The 16,840-nt window shown below is 39.7% G+C and overlaps 1 protein-coding gene across 1 annotated transcript in view; it reads right to left on the reverse strand.

Annotated features, from left to right (window-relative positions):
- The window catches only part of csmd3b (CUB and Sushi multiple domains 3b), a 456,383-nt gene that overhangs the window by 26,527 nt on the left and 413,016 nt on the right, over nucleotides 1-16,840 (reverse strand). Inside the window, exons 57-61 of the mRNA XM_084738341.1 lie at nucleotides 10,183-10,356; nucleotides 9,183-9,368; nucleotides 7,772-7,945; nucleotides 992-1,174; nucleotides 656-832 (exon numbers count right to left, since the gene is read on the reverse strand). Coding sequence (XP_084594467.1) covers nucleotides 656-832; nucleotides 992-1,174; nucleotides 7,772-7,945; nucleotides 9,183-9,368; nucleotides 10,183-10,356 — 894 coding nt within the window. The remainder of the gene's footprint in view (nucleotides 1-655; nucleotides 833-991; nucleotides 1,175-7,771; nucleotides 7,946-9,182; nucleotides 9,369-10,182; nucleotides 10,357-16,840) is intronic.

The raw sequence follows: 16,840 nt of genomic DNA on the forward strand, positions 1-16,840 counted from the left end.
TGGTTTTCACAGCGACTTTCTGATTTTCTGACTTCTCATATGACTTTAAAGCCTTAAAACCAAAGTTCCTAGTCTAAGCATTTTCTTGCACAAGGTTTATTTTCACCAAGTTTCAACTAGAGACAGATTTCACTGAACTTGCACTTACACATATTAGATGAAACTAGCCCACACACCATATCGCAATGCACTACCTCGGTGTGGTCCAAAAAATTTCAACTGCATTGCAGTTTGCATTTGTGGTTAATGGTTCACTGTTGGTTTTGTTTTATAGGTGTTAATAGTGTAATTGTTTGTTTGTTTTTCCCAAAAGCACATTTAGAAATGAAAATGAAGTTAATTTCATAGTGAAATCCTTTTGTAAGACCCGTCAAAATTGTATTGAAGACATTTTGCTTACGTCTGTCATATCTCAAGGTATTTCAAGGCCTAAAATTCAAATGAGTGGATATTAGAGTTTTTAAGTACTCACAGAAACCCTGACTAAACTAAAATTAAGCATTTAGAGACAATAAAAATTAAACTGAAACAAGCAAACCCACTCAAGAAGCTAAAGTGCTTGGAAACAAAAATTAAAAATGACATAAAAATAGAAATTAACAGAAAATACACAACTATGACAACTCTGTCTCTCAGTATACATGAGTTAACTTACTGGTGCAGTTGGGCTGTGCTCCTGACCAGGTCCCGTTGGCCTGACACTGCCTGGTGGTGTCGCCGGTGAGCAGGTAGCCGTCCATGCAGGAGTAGATGACAGAGTGAGAAAATGTTGTTCCATCCAAACGAAACACTCTGCCATTACTGGGAGTGCCAGGGTTCCCACACTGGACAGCTGGGGGAAAAATGAGAGAATGAGAGGGAGAAAGCCTCATGCATCTCAATGAGTTTCAGCTCTGCGACGATGGTTATTTAAGGAGGCTGTGAATCTACAACTGGAGTGTCAAAGTGCTGGGATCTAATAGGTGGAGATTAGGTGAAATTATCTTCCTACGTTTACAGAAGGGCTGCGTGCCGGACCAGGTCCCGTTAGGGAAGCACATTCTCTCTGAGGAACCAATCAGATCATAGCCCTCAGAGCAGCTGAAGTGAACCTTGGAACGGATCCTGAAATCCGTCTGTTCCCTCGAACCATGGGAGGGAATGCCAGGATCGCCACAGGAGCCAGCTGTGTCGCCTACAGAGAGAGGAACGAGGAGACAGAGTTAGGTCCCAGACTTTAAAACGAAAACATCTGAATCACCACAAACCAACTGCATCGTCTACAAAGTCAGAACACACTTCAAACCCTAAAATGACTGAATTGATCGAATCAAAAAAAAACAAATAAAGAAGAGAGGCAAAAACAATAATCGTAATTTATCATTTATATAGACAGGTTATTGAGCCAGCACTGTAAAGTGAACTCCACAGTGTGAGGTGACTCAACAGTATAGAAAGTACACAGCTCTCATTCTGCTTGAAAGTTGTCCCTACATTCATTAGCCTGCAGCAGCTTAATGTGCATTAATGTGAGAGCCCATGCTGCTTTGTTTGGAAACGCAGATATGGCTGAAAGTGCTGCACAAAGTCAAAGTAGTGTGATGTGGTTGTGTAAAACACAGCAGCACTGGATGAGAGACTGTGGACAGAGGAGATTAAAATATTGCTAAAATACTGCTTCGCTATCTCCACCACCGTCTCTCTGCTGACTTCATTCCATGTGTGTGTTTGTGGAGGAACTACTGCGACACAGAGAGGAGGGGAGAGGCGGCAGTGTGATAATAAATTACACCGAAATATTAAAATTACAGATAACCGATAACGTCAAAGCTTGACTTTTAAAATACTTGGCAAACTAAACTACACGGACAACATACAGACAGCTTGTTTGGAGCAATTTGCTGAAGTGCATGATGAAGAGGAGGAAGAGTGGGTAAAAAAGGCCAGTGTATCTTCCATTACATGGACATGGGTCGGGTCTAAAAGGACAATGGGCAGAATATGATAATATGCTAATTGTATCAGATGACAGTGGGCTACAGGGGGCGATATCACATGATATATAAGCTTTTGTAATTTTTACGGTTAAGAGTACAGTAATAGCTGTCATGCAGTAGCCATACCAGTGGTTAACCCATTCAGAAGCATTTATATTGGAGTTTTAAGAAAAAACAAATATATCATGATATATACTGTTCCCGTTTTTGTTACCGTGATATAAATTTCAGGTCATATCTCCAGCCCTAAGTTGAATATTTGCTTACATTTTCAATATAAATCACATTCTCAGGGTAGTCAAGTATGAAATGGCTGCTGACAAATAGTAGTGGCCTGCACATTTATGTTGGTGACAAAATGCATATGTTTGCCTTAAGAGTGTACATATGTGTGTGTGCGTGCGTGCGTATTGATGGGTAAGTGGATGGCTGTGCGTGTGTGTAATCCTCGTTCTGCCCTTGTAGAGCCGCCTGGTCAGCAAATTCTCACTGACAGACAGAGCAGGCTCCTGGGAACACACACTCACACTTTCACACACAAACACACACATTGTCACCCACGTGTACAAGCCCAAAACGAATATATTGTTACCCAAATATTTTCGGTCCTTATTGCCTATTTTGTTCATTTGCATCGGCTAATGTGTGCATATAATTAATGTCAACACCTTATTAGTTTCAGTTAATGACAGAAAAGAGAATGAATATTTTGCCATCTGTAATTATAAATTCACTCGTACCATTCACATCCATTTTTGACCATTAATTCAAAGTGTGCAACAAAATGCTTTGCGTGATAAACAGCTACCAAAAGAAATTCCAGAATGTTTTTGTGATACTTTTGACAAATAACCTAATTTCACACCAGCTCTGTTTGTGCTACACTGCAAATATCTAGAGGCTTGCCACTAAATCGAGCTTACACACACCACAGACACAACATATAATGATACAACATCTTTTGTAATGCCTCAGGATTTCAGACGGCGTTTCTGAGACGCAAATAAATAAAAAGCTGTTACTGCATTATGTCATCTTCATTTGTCTTTAAAATCTCAGTAATGTGAGCAAATGGTCTCTTACAAGATGAATGATTTTTCTCTCTGAATATTGAGAACAGATCAAAAATCAGTTAGGGCACAGCCGAATGCACCTTCAGAGACACTACACTGTCATCTACACAACTACCATGGGACGCTCACGAACACAGACACACACATACACAGCTCCAAAGTCACCATGTAGCCTCAGGTGTATCTGGTCTCAACAGGGAGAACAACCAATCTACCTGATGTCACTGGTGCAAGTTTGTGTGTGTGTGTGTGTGTGTGTGTGGGACAGAGCGTTGTGAAAACTAATCTCTGTCGTTTCCCTCAGGTGACTTTGGAACAACCACTAATCGGTCACACACACATTCATCTGCACACACACACACATACGCACGCACACATCTATCCGATGGAAAGATTTGGGCTGTACTCTGGCTCGGCTAAATTCACGGGTTACTGAGCTGAAGCTCCTTTGCTCGGGTTTGCAGAAGTTCTCATAAAGCTGGATGAGAAAAACTACAAGGCTAGAACATTCTCACTCATCTGATCCAGGGACTTACAGTAGGTGGTTGAATAGGGAAGGCTGGGTAGAAAAATGAAATAGTTTGAACTTGATGCAGTTTCTTATAAAAATATGTTTTTTTCAAGTAGCTACCATTCAGCCTGCAGTAACCAAAGATTAAACCTGTGGTAGGAAAAGTATTTTTGGCATCAGTGAGCACTAATTCCATAATAACCTTTCAGCATATAGTAAAACAAGGGGTCTGAGAGAAAACCAGACTTCTGCGCCTCCTCTTGACTCTGTTTTCAGGCTTTAGGAAATCTGGCCCGTGATGGGACACTTTGACCAATCACAGGTCATTTCAGAGAACAGGTGCTCCTATTGGCTGTTCTCCTAATGCAGCTACAAGTGCACGTCTCTTCAGCGGAAAGCCTGAATAAAGGGCAAAAACTCTTGCAGGAAAAGTCACATTGGTAACTACTGCCTAAGCTGCAAAGCAACTCAAAAAAGGAAGTAGAATAATCAGAAAGAGAATCTTAGCGAGAGTCCAGCTACTGAGCAATGTGCTCAGCCCAGGAGTTTGTTTACTTCTGACTTTACTATCAGTTGCATTCATTCACATCTATGGCAGAGCTTATGCTGAGTGTTGTGTGGAGAGGACCGGGCAGAACTGAGGCACAGAGCTGATAGACAGCTGCCAAGAGCCATGGAGATTTGGGGGAGAGAGCAGGGGGCAAACCAGAGTGTCTGACTAAAGAAACACCAGAGTCACACTGATTTTGCTCTGATGCCAGCTCATTTACTGGTGAGAGGAGAGCTCAGAGTTTATGTTTCAAACATTTGGGATTAAAGAGCGTATATATCTTCACTCTTACCTCTCAACCTGTCTGCTACAACGACCCACGGAGGAGCCGCCCTCGCTCGACTGTTTACTTTACGCTAATTAGTCCCTCTGTCCATGTTGACTGCTGACTGTAGGAGAAGTGCGTTTTCAAATGACTTCATGGACGTACAAAGAGGAGGTGGGAAAGGAGAGAGACAAAAAGGACAAAACAGAAAGACCCAGCCTTGCTGGTGTGTGCACACACACAGCTGGTGCCTGTTGGCTGGTGCCCACTTGCTGCAATTGCCTCGGTAAACTGATGCATGCGCGCATGAAGCGTCTGACAGGAGGGGCTTAGGACGGAGAGCCTCCTACCCAAATCATTGGTATCTCATATCCTGGAGAAGAGACTCAACAATCAACTGTTATTCTAGGCTTTCTGCCTAATGCTGCTTTGACGAAATAGTCTGTTATTTTGGGAAACGCATGTGTTCACTTACTACTCTCTTTTAAATATGTAGCCTTAGCCAGCGGCTGGGTAACTTATATTACAAAGTAGACAGTCCTTGATTTTGAGCTGTCTTCCAAACTGTTGTCAAGTACTATATAAACACACACCTATGGCCACATACATCAGTATTACTGCACTTGGCATTACAACACTTTGTTTCAAACTGTCAGATTTTGTTGTGGATTTCAGTTAACTGGAGGGCTAACTGTGGCTGAGTGGTTAGAAGAGATAGACAGGATAAAGGAGGAGGCAGGCTGAAATTACTGACAGAGAAAGTCTCAGACCTGGTGTGCCAAGAAAGATCTGGCTATTGATTTTAAAACCACCATGAAAATGGAGCTAAACCAGGCTCCCTGTCAATTATATGCCTCTGAAAAACAGGAAAGATAGACCCTTATGGTTTCAGCAGTTATGTTAGCCTACATGCATGGCTTAACTGATAATTCAATGAGCCAATCCTGTTGTCTTTTGAAAAATCTATGGTTGATCTGCTCTGCCACTTAGCTGTTCTAAAATAACTGTGAATCACGGCCTCGCACGGTTTATTGCCTTAATCAGGACTGGAGGGAGGGGCGCAGCTAGTGTGGCTCTGTCCAAAGGTAAAAATCCACCTTAGAGGGTAATTAACTAGCACATTATATTTAGTTGTTAAACCTGCACCTAAACTTAAGTATAAAAATGGCCATTTGTGATTTTACAGGGGAGGTTTGACTTTCTGGAGTCTCTGCTAGTTACCTGTAACCTCATAGTTATGACAGGACTCCAGGAAGTCACTGACTCTCACTTCATATTTAATGGACAGATATGAAAGTGAAATCAAACCTCTCTAACTCATCTAACTCTCTGCAAGAAATCAAACAAGTCAATTTCCCAAAACTATAAGGTTTTTGACACACATACAATTCAATTGAATAAATAACAAATTGCAAGCACAGACTGTAATAATGACGCAGAATTTGGACATTTTACTCTGCTGTGCAGCCAGAGTGTTTTTTTAACATGCGTAGGTCTAATAAAAAAAAAATATTAAAGCAGTGTGGCTATGCAAGGCCTGTTTGTGACTGTATTTTTCTATTTTTATTGATTTTTCCCAGGAAGAAATTTGATTCTTGAATGTTTTTGCTTTTGAATCTCACGTTTGGGGTGAGTCAAGTCTCAAGTAGATAGAAGCATCATAGCATTCTAATAGCGTACAAGTCAAATCCCAAATGTTCGTTTTTGTGAAGTCTGACTCCAGTCCAAGTCTGGCAGTACTGGTACAACTGGCTCCAACAAATGTGTCCAAATAAATTTGATTTGAGGCTTCCAGTCTAGACACAGTAATCACTGGTTAAAATGAATATACAGTACTATGCCCCCTGAGATGTAAATGTGGTAACATAACCAACATTACAGCAGAGACGCCATTTGCTTATCAACAGTCTTGGAGCAGAATTGCGGACGTAGCACTTCCACCATGGCCTGAACTCTAATCTCTGCAGGGCGCTGGTATGGACCCGTCAGGTAAAAACCATGAATCACGGCTTTATAAACTATTACCCTCCCCTCACCCTGCGTCTCCCCCAGGCAATTGCTGTAAATAACAATGTATTCTTAGTCAACTCGTCTGGAATGTGTTTTCAGTCAGTTTGTTATATAAGCAGCAGCTGGGAGCCTCTCAGTCTGGAGAGCCATAATCATGCCCCCAGCCAGCCAACTGAGAAGCATATAGCATTGGTTTGTTTATACATGATGGAAGGTAAGGGGGCTCTCTGTCTGGTGAGACAATCTAGCTCAATAAGTCGTGAGATATGCATTCACAGTAAATCCAGCAGGGACAAAATATGCTTGTGTAAAGCACTTTACAGGACAATAGGTAGTTTTGCATCTACAGTACACAATATTGTCTTAAAATCCATTCACCGTGGAGAGATACTACAGCTAATGCTCAAGAAAATGGACAGGATGCATAAATTGAAGTATTTAATATTAAAACTGGATTACACTAACAAAGATGAATTTGGTCTAAGATAAGTACCAATCACACTTTAGCAAAAATAGACTTACAACGAGTAAATCTTGATTTAAAATGAAGCAGAGCCCCTGTCACACAATAAAAATTATTCTCAGTTTAGTGAATCCAAGTTTGGAAATGTAGATGGAAATTAAATAGAGTTTAATCAATATGGAAATGCTTGCTTACCCAAATTAAAATAAATTGTAAAAAAACTGTATTTTGTTTGCTAGCTAGCTGAAAAGTTCAAATAAAGGCAAATAAAGGCAAAAAGCCCAAAAAAATAATCTTTAAAAAAGAAAAAAAAAACATACATAATGGTTAAACATAATTTAAGTTGAACAATGATTTAATCAATGTAAAAATTACTCCTTATTGGTGCAACCTAGCCTAAACATGTTAATATTTAAAGAAGCCGTTGATTTATGTATTAATTTTTATTCTTATCCTTTGGTTCAGAGTACCCCCAGGACTTAAAAATGTGTGAGTTATCACAAGAGGAAAGCCTCAAACTTTCTAAAATATCACCTAAAAGGGAGTTACAAATGAAGTTGAAATTACATAACCAGAACTGAAATACACATGGTTAAGGGTCCATGACTGAAGTGTGTATATATATATAGGGTTGCAGAGGCAGGTTTTGCTCCAAAGCCCTTTTAACAGACATATACTGATATATTCTCTTTTCATGTGTCAACTCTGGCGCCTATCTGTCCATCCATCCATCCCATTATCCCTCTGACTGAGTGCAAAAGGGTTAAGAAAGGGCGCCTGCGGGATGTAAAGGTATGAAGTGCTCCACACTCTGTTGAGTCTACATGTTTTTGATGTCTTGCCTTTCATCTGCAAACTCCTATCTATCTATCTCTCTTACTGATAGGGTGGACTGTATATTCAGTAGAGGTTAAAATGGTTACCAGAGCAGAAGGGCATGGGGGCACTCCACATCCCATTGAGCTGACAAGTCCTGGATGATTCTCCTTTCAGCTGTCTTCCACCCAGACAGGAGTATCGAGCCGTTGAACCAAATGTAAACTTATCTCCACTCAGCACACCGTTAGGGGGAGAGCCAGGATGACCACAGTCTACGACTAGAAACCCAGAGACAGAGACAGAGACAGAGAGGGATTGAGAAGCATAGAGATGAAAGACGGATAGACAGCTCGTTCCGACTCAACACAGCTTTGGGACTAGAGCTGCAGTGTCAAGAACTAAAATTTATGTGTAGGATTAGAGGTGGTGAGACAGATACAGGAAAAAGACAGACACTGCTTTCTGAAATTTGTGGCACTTTTGGAATAAATTAAACATCTGCTTTAACATGAGCTGCAATCTTTAGCATGTGCTCCTAACTACATCTACAGTAGTAACTGATTCTACACATCATTAACTGCATTAGCTTGTGGAGTTAAAGAAAAAGCCCATGATCATCACATCCACTGTGAAGCAGCCAGGAATTGCTATAAGTATTTAGCATTTGCCAGACACATCGGTTCAGGGCTGTTCACACCAAGAATAACTATGACAACTATAATTGTGACGATAATGCTGGGAGCAACCACAATTGTGAATGATAACATTCTGTAAATGGTGGCATCAAGCATGTGCTGCACGCCCCACCTGTTTCATCAACTTAGGAAAATTAATATTGATTACCTGTTACTGCTCAGAGAAACAAAAAGAAAACCAGAAGGATATAGTTAAAGAAATGTTTCAAAAATCCAACAGTCTGTTACGAGAGTTGTCGTCTTTTGAAGACAAATTTTATTCATACTTTTGGATGAGTCAACATCAGTTCAGTACGTAAGTAAGGACTAAACAAACTTGAGACCCCATTGGTCCCAAAGATCATTTGGCAGTATGTCTCAAGTAAAATTCAGTTTTTCATGTGTAATTTGCAGCTTAATATTACTTTATACAAATGTTTAATAAGCTGTGGGCTATACGCTGTGAGTTTTGGTGGAATTTGATTTTTAAAACTATATATTTATAGTTATTGGTCTTGGTGTGGACAGTCCTATAGTCTTTGTCCTGAAGGGCTTTTCTCTTGTAACATTTAAAGTGAAAACATTCAAACATGTACAAAAACTAAGCAGACACACAGGCTTATTTTTGTATAGTCCTCGCCTGTCTGAAATCAATTCTTTTAAAATTTACTCCACAGTTTGAGCAGTAAATTTGCTGATGTTATCAAAAACTGCATATATGCTTTTGAGAAAGTAAAGCTTGACATAGCAACAGTAATTAAGGGATGAGGCTTAACAAATAGTCAAATCTACTATACAGTCTGTCGGTTTAAAAAGACAGAAAGACAAGGATCAAACTAACCTATACATTCAGGGAGGGGTTTGTCCCACTGTCCAGTAGGTTGACACGTCAGTACGGGTGATCCAAACAGGTAATACCCAGGGTTACAGTCGTAGAAAACCACGGTGCCAAAGGTAAAGTTCCCATGTTCGATTTTACTCTGCCGGATGGAGTTGGCTGGGATACCTGGATCGGAGCAATTGACCACTATACACAGAGACACACAGAGGGACACACACACAGATACACAAAAGGAGATACAGAAAAGCATGTGTTATTTGGCATAAACCAAAGAGGGTCATTTCTCTCCTCTCTCTTCCTTTTTCTCAGTGTTCTGCACTGAGATTACAGCTCTGTGAAATTATATAGGGCATAATAAGGAGGTTGTGGTGAAGAAGGAAGAACTGATTAGGGCTGGTGTTTAAAGGGGGTGGATATGGTAAGTGTCATGTGATGAAGGCATGTTTGTGTGTCCTGGATCCAGCACCCATGCAGTGTAATGGTTTGTCACCATTACGTTGCTTTTTTAATTTTACACAATTCATTGGCGCTCCATTCCTTAAACTGGGCAGAACGCCGATAGCTTGTGTACAAACTCATGAAAAAGGAAGTGACCCTTGTTAGTGTGATTGTTAGAGAACAATCAGAGCTTGAGATTTATGATTGACTGAAAACAAGCAGCTTTTACTCATGAGGCTGGAGGCAGGAGACGGTTAGAGGGATGTAGAGTGATAAATCTACCTCAAAACTTCATTAAATTCAGGAAAAAAATGTGATTTCTTAAGAGAGAAATGTATTTTTTCTGTCTGGGTCGAAATGAATTTTAGTGTTATGATGGTAGAGATGTTTAAGTTGAATAAAGTTAGAGGTAGAATTGAGGTGAAATGAAAAGGGTAGAGGTAAACAAGGATGGCTGCTGTAGAGAAACGCTGTAAAGATAAATAAAGATAAGAACTGAGGTGGTATTAAAGGTTTGGGATAAATAAGGTTAGGGGTGAATACACTTAACTTTTCTCCCCACCTTTACACGTTGGGGGCGGGTGGCTCCACTGGCGGTTGGCCTGACACTGAGCGCGTGCGGGCCCCTCCATTTCATAACCCCTATTACAAACAAAGCTGACCACATCGTTGAGGTTGAAGCCATTTCCCACCGTGCGACCATATATGGGACTTCCTGGATGGCCACAGCTGATTGCTGTAGGGAAGACAGAATGAATAAATACATGTAGATGCACATAGATCTCTTATTACATTTATTATAAAGACAATGGATATTAGCTCATTTTATTAAAGGAAGTGTTGTTCAGATTTTTTAAAGAGGGTCTGTACAAAGGTATTTATCATCACGGTATTTCCCACAGAAGATGGTGGTCAACACACGCTGAGTTTAGAGAAGTAGAGAAGAATACCAGCACTCAAAAATCAAAGAATTAAATCAGTTTAATTGTACACTATATTTAGAGCATTTTCACTTCCTTACCTTGCTGAGGGATGAGACTGATGTTTTTTAAGCCAAATACTGCTCTCTCTCATTCAACAAAACTCCATTGGTGAAATCAGTAATTTTACCTTGGAGAACAAGGGAGCTGCTGGTCTACCGCTGTCTCGATCTGTTTGTTAGTTTGTGTTATTGTGTGACAGGCAGTGTGCGAGGCAGCGGTAGACTGCAACTTCTGAGTCCTGCAAAGTAAAATTACTCATTTTGCCAGTGGAGTCTGGTTGAGGGAGAGGGAGCGATAGTTCTCTTATAAAGTGGAAGTTTCCCATTGGAAAAGGTTATGTGACAGAAAAGTGAAGCAGTGAAAATACTCTAAATATAGCATACATGTATGGCTAAAATCTGTTCTGCTGCTGACACTGTCCACAGCAGTACATTGCTTAGTTTCCTCCACTAGAACTCCTGGTGCATCTACAGACTTACCACGAATAAGTGACTCGTAACCTCACTTAAAAAATCCAAACCACCCCTTTAATATCAAATTCCATGAAAAGACAGAAGCCAAGAATGTGTCACCCCTCATTCACACATACAGACTCAATCACTGGAGGTGTGACAGGCTGCCACTCACAGCTGTAAACAGCCGAGCTTTTACCTTTGATCGTTTTTACATGTGTGAAAAGAATTGGCTTCCCTCTTCAGCACGATATGGCATTAATGAGCTACCAGCACCAGAAGACGATGCATTGCCGGGGAAATTAACTACATAGCTGTGCGTTGGTGCAGTCCAGCAACATGAGAAAGCAACTCTCCACAGCTGAGTATGTAAATGATGTGCTTAACACTAAACACACCCGCAAGCTTCGGGCTTGTGAGAGGCGAGAGAGAGCCTGCTACTTTTGAGTCTGTATGTGTGAACAGAGCGTTAGTCTGCCTCTCAACTGTCTGACTCCCATACCCCGTCTGTGCAGTTCAGCTCCTAGCCCATCTGCTGCATTGAAGTCATAAATCTTTTTTAAAAAAAAGGGTCACAAATAAGTTTCATTTTTCAAACCAGCTTAGTAATTTCACTCCAAGTTTTATTAAATGCTATTCAAACAAGAGTAAATGGGGCATTTTAAGATGCAGCTTAATATACATTTGGCACTGTAGTATTAATGACTGCAGAATGCTGAGTTGGTGGATTGAGTCAAAATATAGTAAATTACAGTGATTACATTGAGCCACGGTCAAGTCAATAATTTAAAGTTTTGTTTATATAATATCAAATCATAACAGAAGTTATGTTAGGATACTGTCCATATGAAGCAGGTCTAGACCAAACTCTTAATAATGTTATTTACGGTGACACAACAATTCCCACCACGGTTGAGCACATAGATGACACGAAATAACAAGCTATAACAGAATTTACTGCATGATCACAGTCAAAAACAGAGTCAGTATCACATAACCTATAAGTATTCCAACAAAGCAGAAATACTTAGGATTTTTTCACAGTACACTAAATTTGACTGGTCACTGCAGTCCTTTTTACAGTGAACAGAGATATATGTGGGTTATCCCTGTCCTGGGTGATTGTGTCTGTAGTCATATCCAGCACTGCTGCAGTATTTCTGTAATAAGTGCCACATAGCTGCAGCTGACCACTGATGTGATTTAGATAAATGTTTTAGCCCATTGCTCCGACCCACTGCTCTCTCATTTCTTATTAAATTACAAAAATCCAATTCAGTGAGATTTCTTCTGGATATGAAAGCCACAAAGAGATTTGATCTAAACCAGACATGAAAATCAGAGGCCATGTAGCTTTCTGTCTAAAAACCACAAGAAGCACAGATTTGGATGTAATATCTATGCCTTTCCTACAGTCATTCATAAATATTTATGAGAGTGTCAGTTGACAGAGGAGACATTGCTGGTATCCCAATTTGGGGTAATAATTTTAGAAATATTATGCCTCGCCATCTCCTGCGTTAGCGCTGAATGTCCTCTGTTTGGCATTGTGCATCATAATTATTCATCCTGTTAACTTCACTCACTGGGGCGACTTTGGAGTTTGTGTGTGTGTCCCTTGTCCTCATTGTGCTGACGAGAGTGTTTTGATGTTTGTGTAAACAGACAGTTTACAGTTACTGCCAACCCCTCTCTCATCTGCCTCTCAAGCTTTCCTGCTTTAAATGTACTGCTTTACAGGAAGGAGGAGAGGAAGAGTGAAGAGGAGACACGAGTTTGACCAAATTAAAAGAAAATAGGAAAGTCACGGACTAGGTGGGTGGAAAAGTGAACCAGCAAGAGGAGGAAACAAAAGAACAGAGCAGAAAGAGGCCACTAGAGGAGGAGAAGACAGGAGAAAAGAGGAAAAGAACAACTGAGGTGAGGAGAGCACAGGAGGGGGGATCGAGACGAGGGAAGACGAGAGGGAGAGGGAGGAAGCCAGCGTCTTTCTTTTACTTGATCAGTGAGAATCAGAAGTTTGTTTGCTTGCCTAAGATACAAATTTATCTGACACCATCAGCATGCCCTACAGCTATACACACACAAACACACACACACACCATAGATGCATCATCATTCTCTGTTTGTGTCTCTAAACAAGAGCCTCTCATCTCCATAATTACAGTATAATTTGGCTGTAAAATGATTTCCCTCAATAACTCCTGCATGAATAACCCCAATAAAACAGCATACCACAGAAACACCAAATACACAGATGGATATACACACACAATCAGAACCACACACACAAATGCATGCCATACACAAACACACATATGTAGACACAAACACATTATCTGATAAACAGTCCCTATATGAAACATTTCTTTTTGTTTTAAAGCAGCTATAAGGAACTTTCATATTTTGTTGATTTTTGGAGGCCCCCGTGGACCAAAGCAGCGTTTCCACCTCCATAACCACAAAATATAACCTCGAAAATTTAATCGTCTGAAGAAAAATCTTTTTCACAAGTTAATGCAGTGGTTTTCAAACTGGGGTCTGGAGACCAATAGGAGTTTTGAAAGGATTACAGAATAGACAGAATATTTTAATGTTCATTACATGTTTGGAAAACTAGAACAAAAAGCAAACAAATAGTGTTCCCTGTTTGATTGATTGTAATGTGATCCTAGTAGGGCTGCGTGACAGGATACAAAAAAATCATACTGTGATTATTCTGACAGATATTTATGTTTGGATCTGATGCAAACAAACATGTCTTATTACACCTGGAGAACAAGATTTGTAGTACAGGGCATCACTGCAGTACTACGTACTTCATTATAATGCTGTTTTCTCACACATTTTCCTTAACCAAAATTAGCAGCTTCTGCTATTGAATATTGCACTTGACCATATTGTGTTTTTGAAAACATTTTGGTTAATTGTGCAGCCCCATATCCTAGTTTGATCACTGGTTGACAATGAAGACTTTTTTTAATCTTTAAACCTAAAACAAATAAATAAATAAATAAAGTTACCCAGAAGGGATTCCTTGGGATGTCTGGGCTAACATACTACTGACTGTGACTTTGACAGTTAATAAGCTCTTCTGGTCTGCATGTCATAAACTGTTTCATCTGATCGTCTGAGAATTTGACCCAGTTGCAGGCAGTAGAATAACTATATAGAAGCAGCCAGTCTTCAAAATGATGGTCTCATTTGCTTATGTAGGTCATATAGAGGCATCAGCATTAAACTGAGGTTGTTTTATAACCAGTTAAAAACTCCTTGTAGTACATTTTACATTTACATTGACATGGTCAAAAACAATTTCATAAAGGAAATAAACCCCCTGTCAAGCCCCTTCTACTTCAGAAATGTAGACACTACGTCACCACCTGCGTCTTAAACATGGTTCTAATTTAGTGAACAAACAAGCTGTCTCTTTTGGGAAAAGGCATCTCTATAGTTGGCTTGAGACGGCACTCATCATCTCCACTTTAACCGTGCCCAGTTGCTGCCTAAAAACATTCGGGACGCTCACAGAATGTAGCCAATTTTAGAAGATTTTCACACTGGCCTGGACACGTCAGAGCCTTCTATTTTATCCTCAAGACTGTGTATTTATCTCATCCAGACCACACCGGCAGCCGGGCCCTCTGGCCCTTTATATAAGACCGCTGGTGTGAATCTGCAGAACCTCAGGACTATTTGGGTGAATTCATCAAGAAGGGGATATTTCTCAAAATATAAACCTCATGCCAGCTTTACTCAGTATGGAACAACTCTTGAACAAAAGGTTTATTCTAAATGATTTTATTTCCTTTTGTTAATTTGGACTTTTCCACCCTTGAATGAAAATTGGACTGGGGTTTATCAGCTCTACCAGACAAACTCCCTTGGTGGAGAACCTGGTGCTCTGCTCATAAACAATGTTAACTGTAGCTGCACTGTTGTTACTGAATATTTAAGGCTCATATTTTTTTTTCTGATTAAACCAAATCTACCTCTAAAAACGCGGATTTCTTAAAAGGAGCAAATCATTTTAAACTTTTTTGCTAAGAGTCTTATCAGCAATCTAAAGCTTATACTGCACAGAAAAAGAGGTCCTCTAGTGACAAACCCAACTTAAACTGTTTCCATTAAGGGGAACTCCACTGATTGTACACATCAAGGACTGTTTACAGCTCTTATAGAGGACTACTGCTATGTGAAAAAAGTTACATAAAGCCCCCTGTGTCCCCAGAGGGAGCGGAGCAAAATCTGATAAACTGCCTCAAGTTTTGTCATTTGAGTCAGTTAGTTGGGTCTGAAGCCTACAACTTTCACAAAGAGAGAAAATCTGACGGTGTGGAGTTTAAGAAGAATAAGAGCTTAGGAGACTGCTGTAGCTGCTCCTAAACTTTGCCTGAGGCTAGTGGCTTGAGGCTACATTAACTGCTATGAGCATAATGCACCTGAACCAAATTGCTGCAGGTCAAGTTGGATTATGGGTAATGTAGGCACCAGATTCTGACAAGAATAATAATTAGAATCAAGAAATATTACAATATGAAAGTGATGTGGTCAGGTATTTATATTGTGAGGCAATCTGCTCTCAATAAAACGGCTTTTGATAGTCTTATCTCTGTTTTCCTGAAAACAGAATGGGTCTGGCTGATAAATGCAAAAAAATCTGATCCTTAGTAACAACCTAGCAAAAGAGACAATTTCTAGTCTCTATTTAGTCAGCAGCCAATTTGAGCTAACAATACACTTTGTATGTGTGGTATTTACATGATCTCTACAAACAGAAAACTACTTTGCTAGCTAATCTTGCACCAACTTAGATATCTGCTGAAGACATAATTTTTTACATGGATGTATTTATCTACCATGTCACACACTCACCAGGCCAAAGCTGATGATGGATAATCTGTGCATGTCCTAAATGTCCACTTGACCAATCAGATTGCTTGGTTGGAACTACCCATTGTTTGATAAAAAATAATAATAATTAAAAAAATACGTCTAGTTTTGCTGCATCAATTTTAATACTCTTAAATTGTTTGTGAGTCTGATAATGTCATTAGGAGTGCAATGTTAAATTAATGGAGTACTCTTTTAAGGAAAAAGAAGAAACAGAGACAAACAATTAGGGTTAGTAATGTCTTTCCTTGTTGATGAGGTAACACAACGTCACATGCTGTAGGTGTGCAATGACAAGCAACTCTGCCTTCAAATCATGGTGCCTTTGCATTTATGTTAAAGTTTCAACTGTAAAGTTGATGTTGTGAGTCTTCTGCTCTCAGTGTCTGTTCATTTAGAGTTTGCATTGCAACCTAAAAGTGCAAATTATTAAAAAAAGACAGAAATCAATTTTTAAAAATCAATTAAGTAATACTTTTGCACACACATGCACACACAATCGCACAAACCCCAAAGGGTAGTTTCCTGCTTGTGTTCTGTGAATTCTTATTATTCTTATCACTGAACTATAACAAAAATATGACTTCAGGTGTTTTTTAATGAGATCATGTTACATCCGAGGCTACACTCTTGATTCAGTTATTTTCCATCAATTGAGTCCACCTTGTTTTCGCGTAAAGGACATTTTGCCAATGACTAGATGACAAGAAAACTTGCATTTCATCAAATTTTACTGCCTATTATGAGTATTTTATGGGTGTACTTGAAGACTGTTAAATTGTTGTTATTTATTTATTTATTTTATAGTTACTGAGACAATTTCCCTCTTATGGCTGATTTATTTTGCTCAATCAGACCCTGCTGTTTCCAATGCCAAATTCACTTCAACACC

This window comes from Lutjanus erythropterus, chromosome 16 (genome assembly GCF_056507025.1).
Source record: "Lutjanus erythropterus isolate fLutEry1 chromosome 16, fLutEry1.hap2, whole genome shotgun sequence".
NCBI classification, from domain to species: Eukaryota; Metazoa; Chordata; class Actinopteri; order Lutjaniformes; family Lutjanidae; genus Lutjanus; species Lutjanus erythropterus.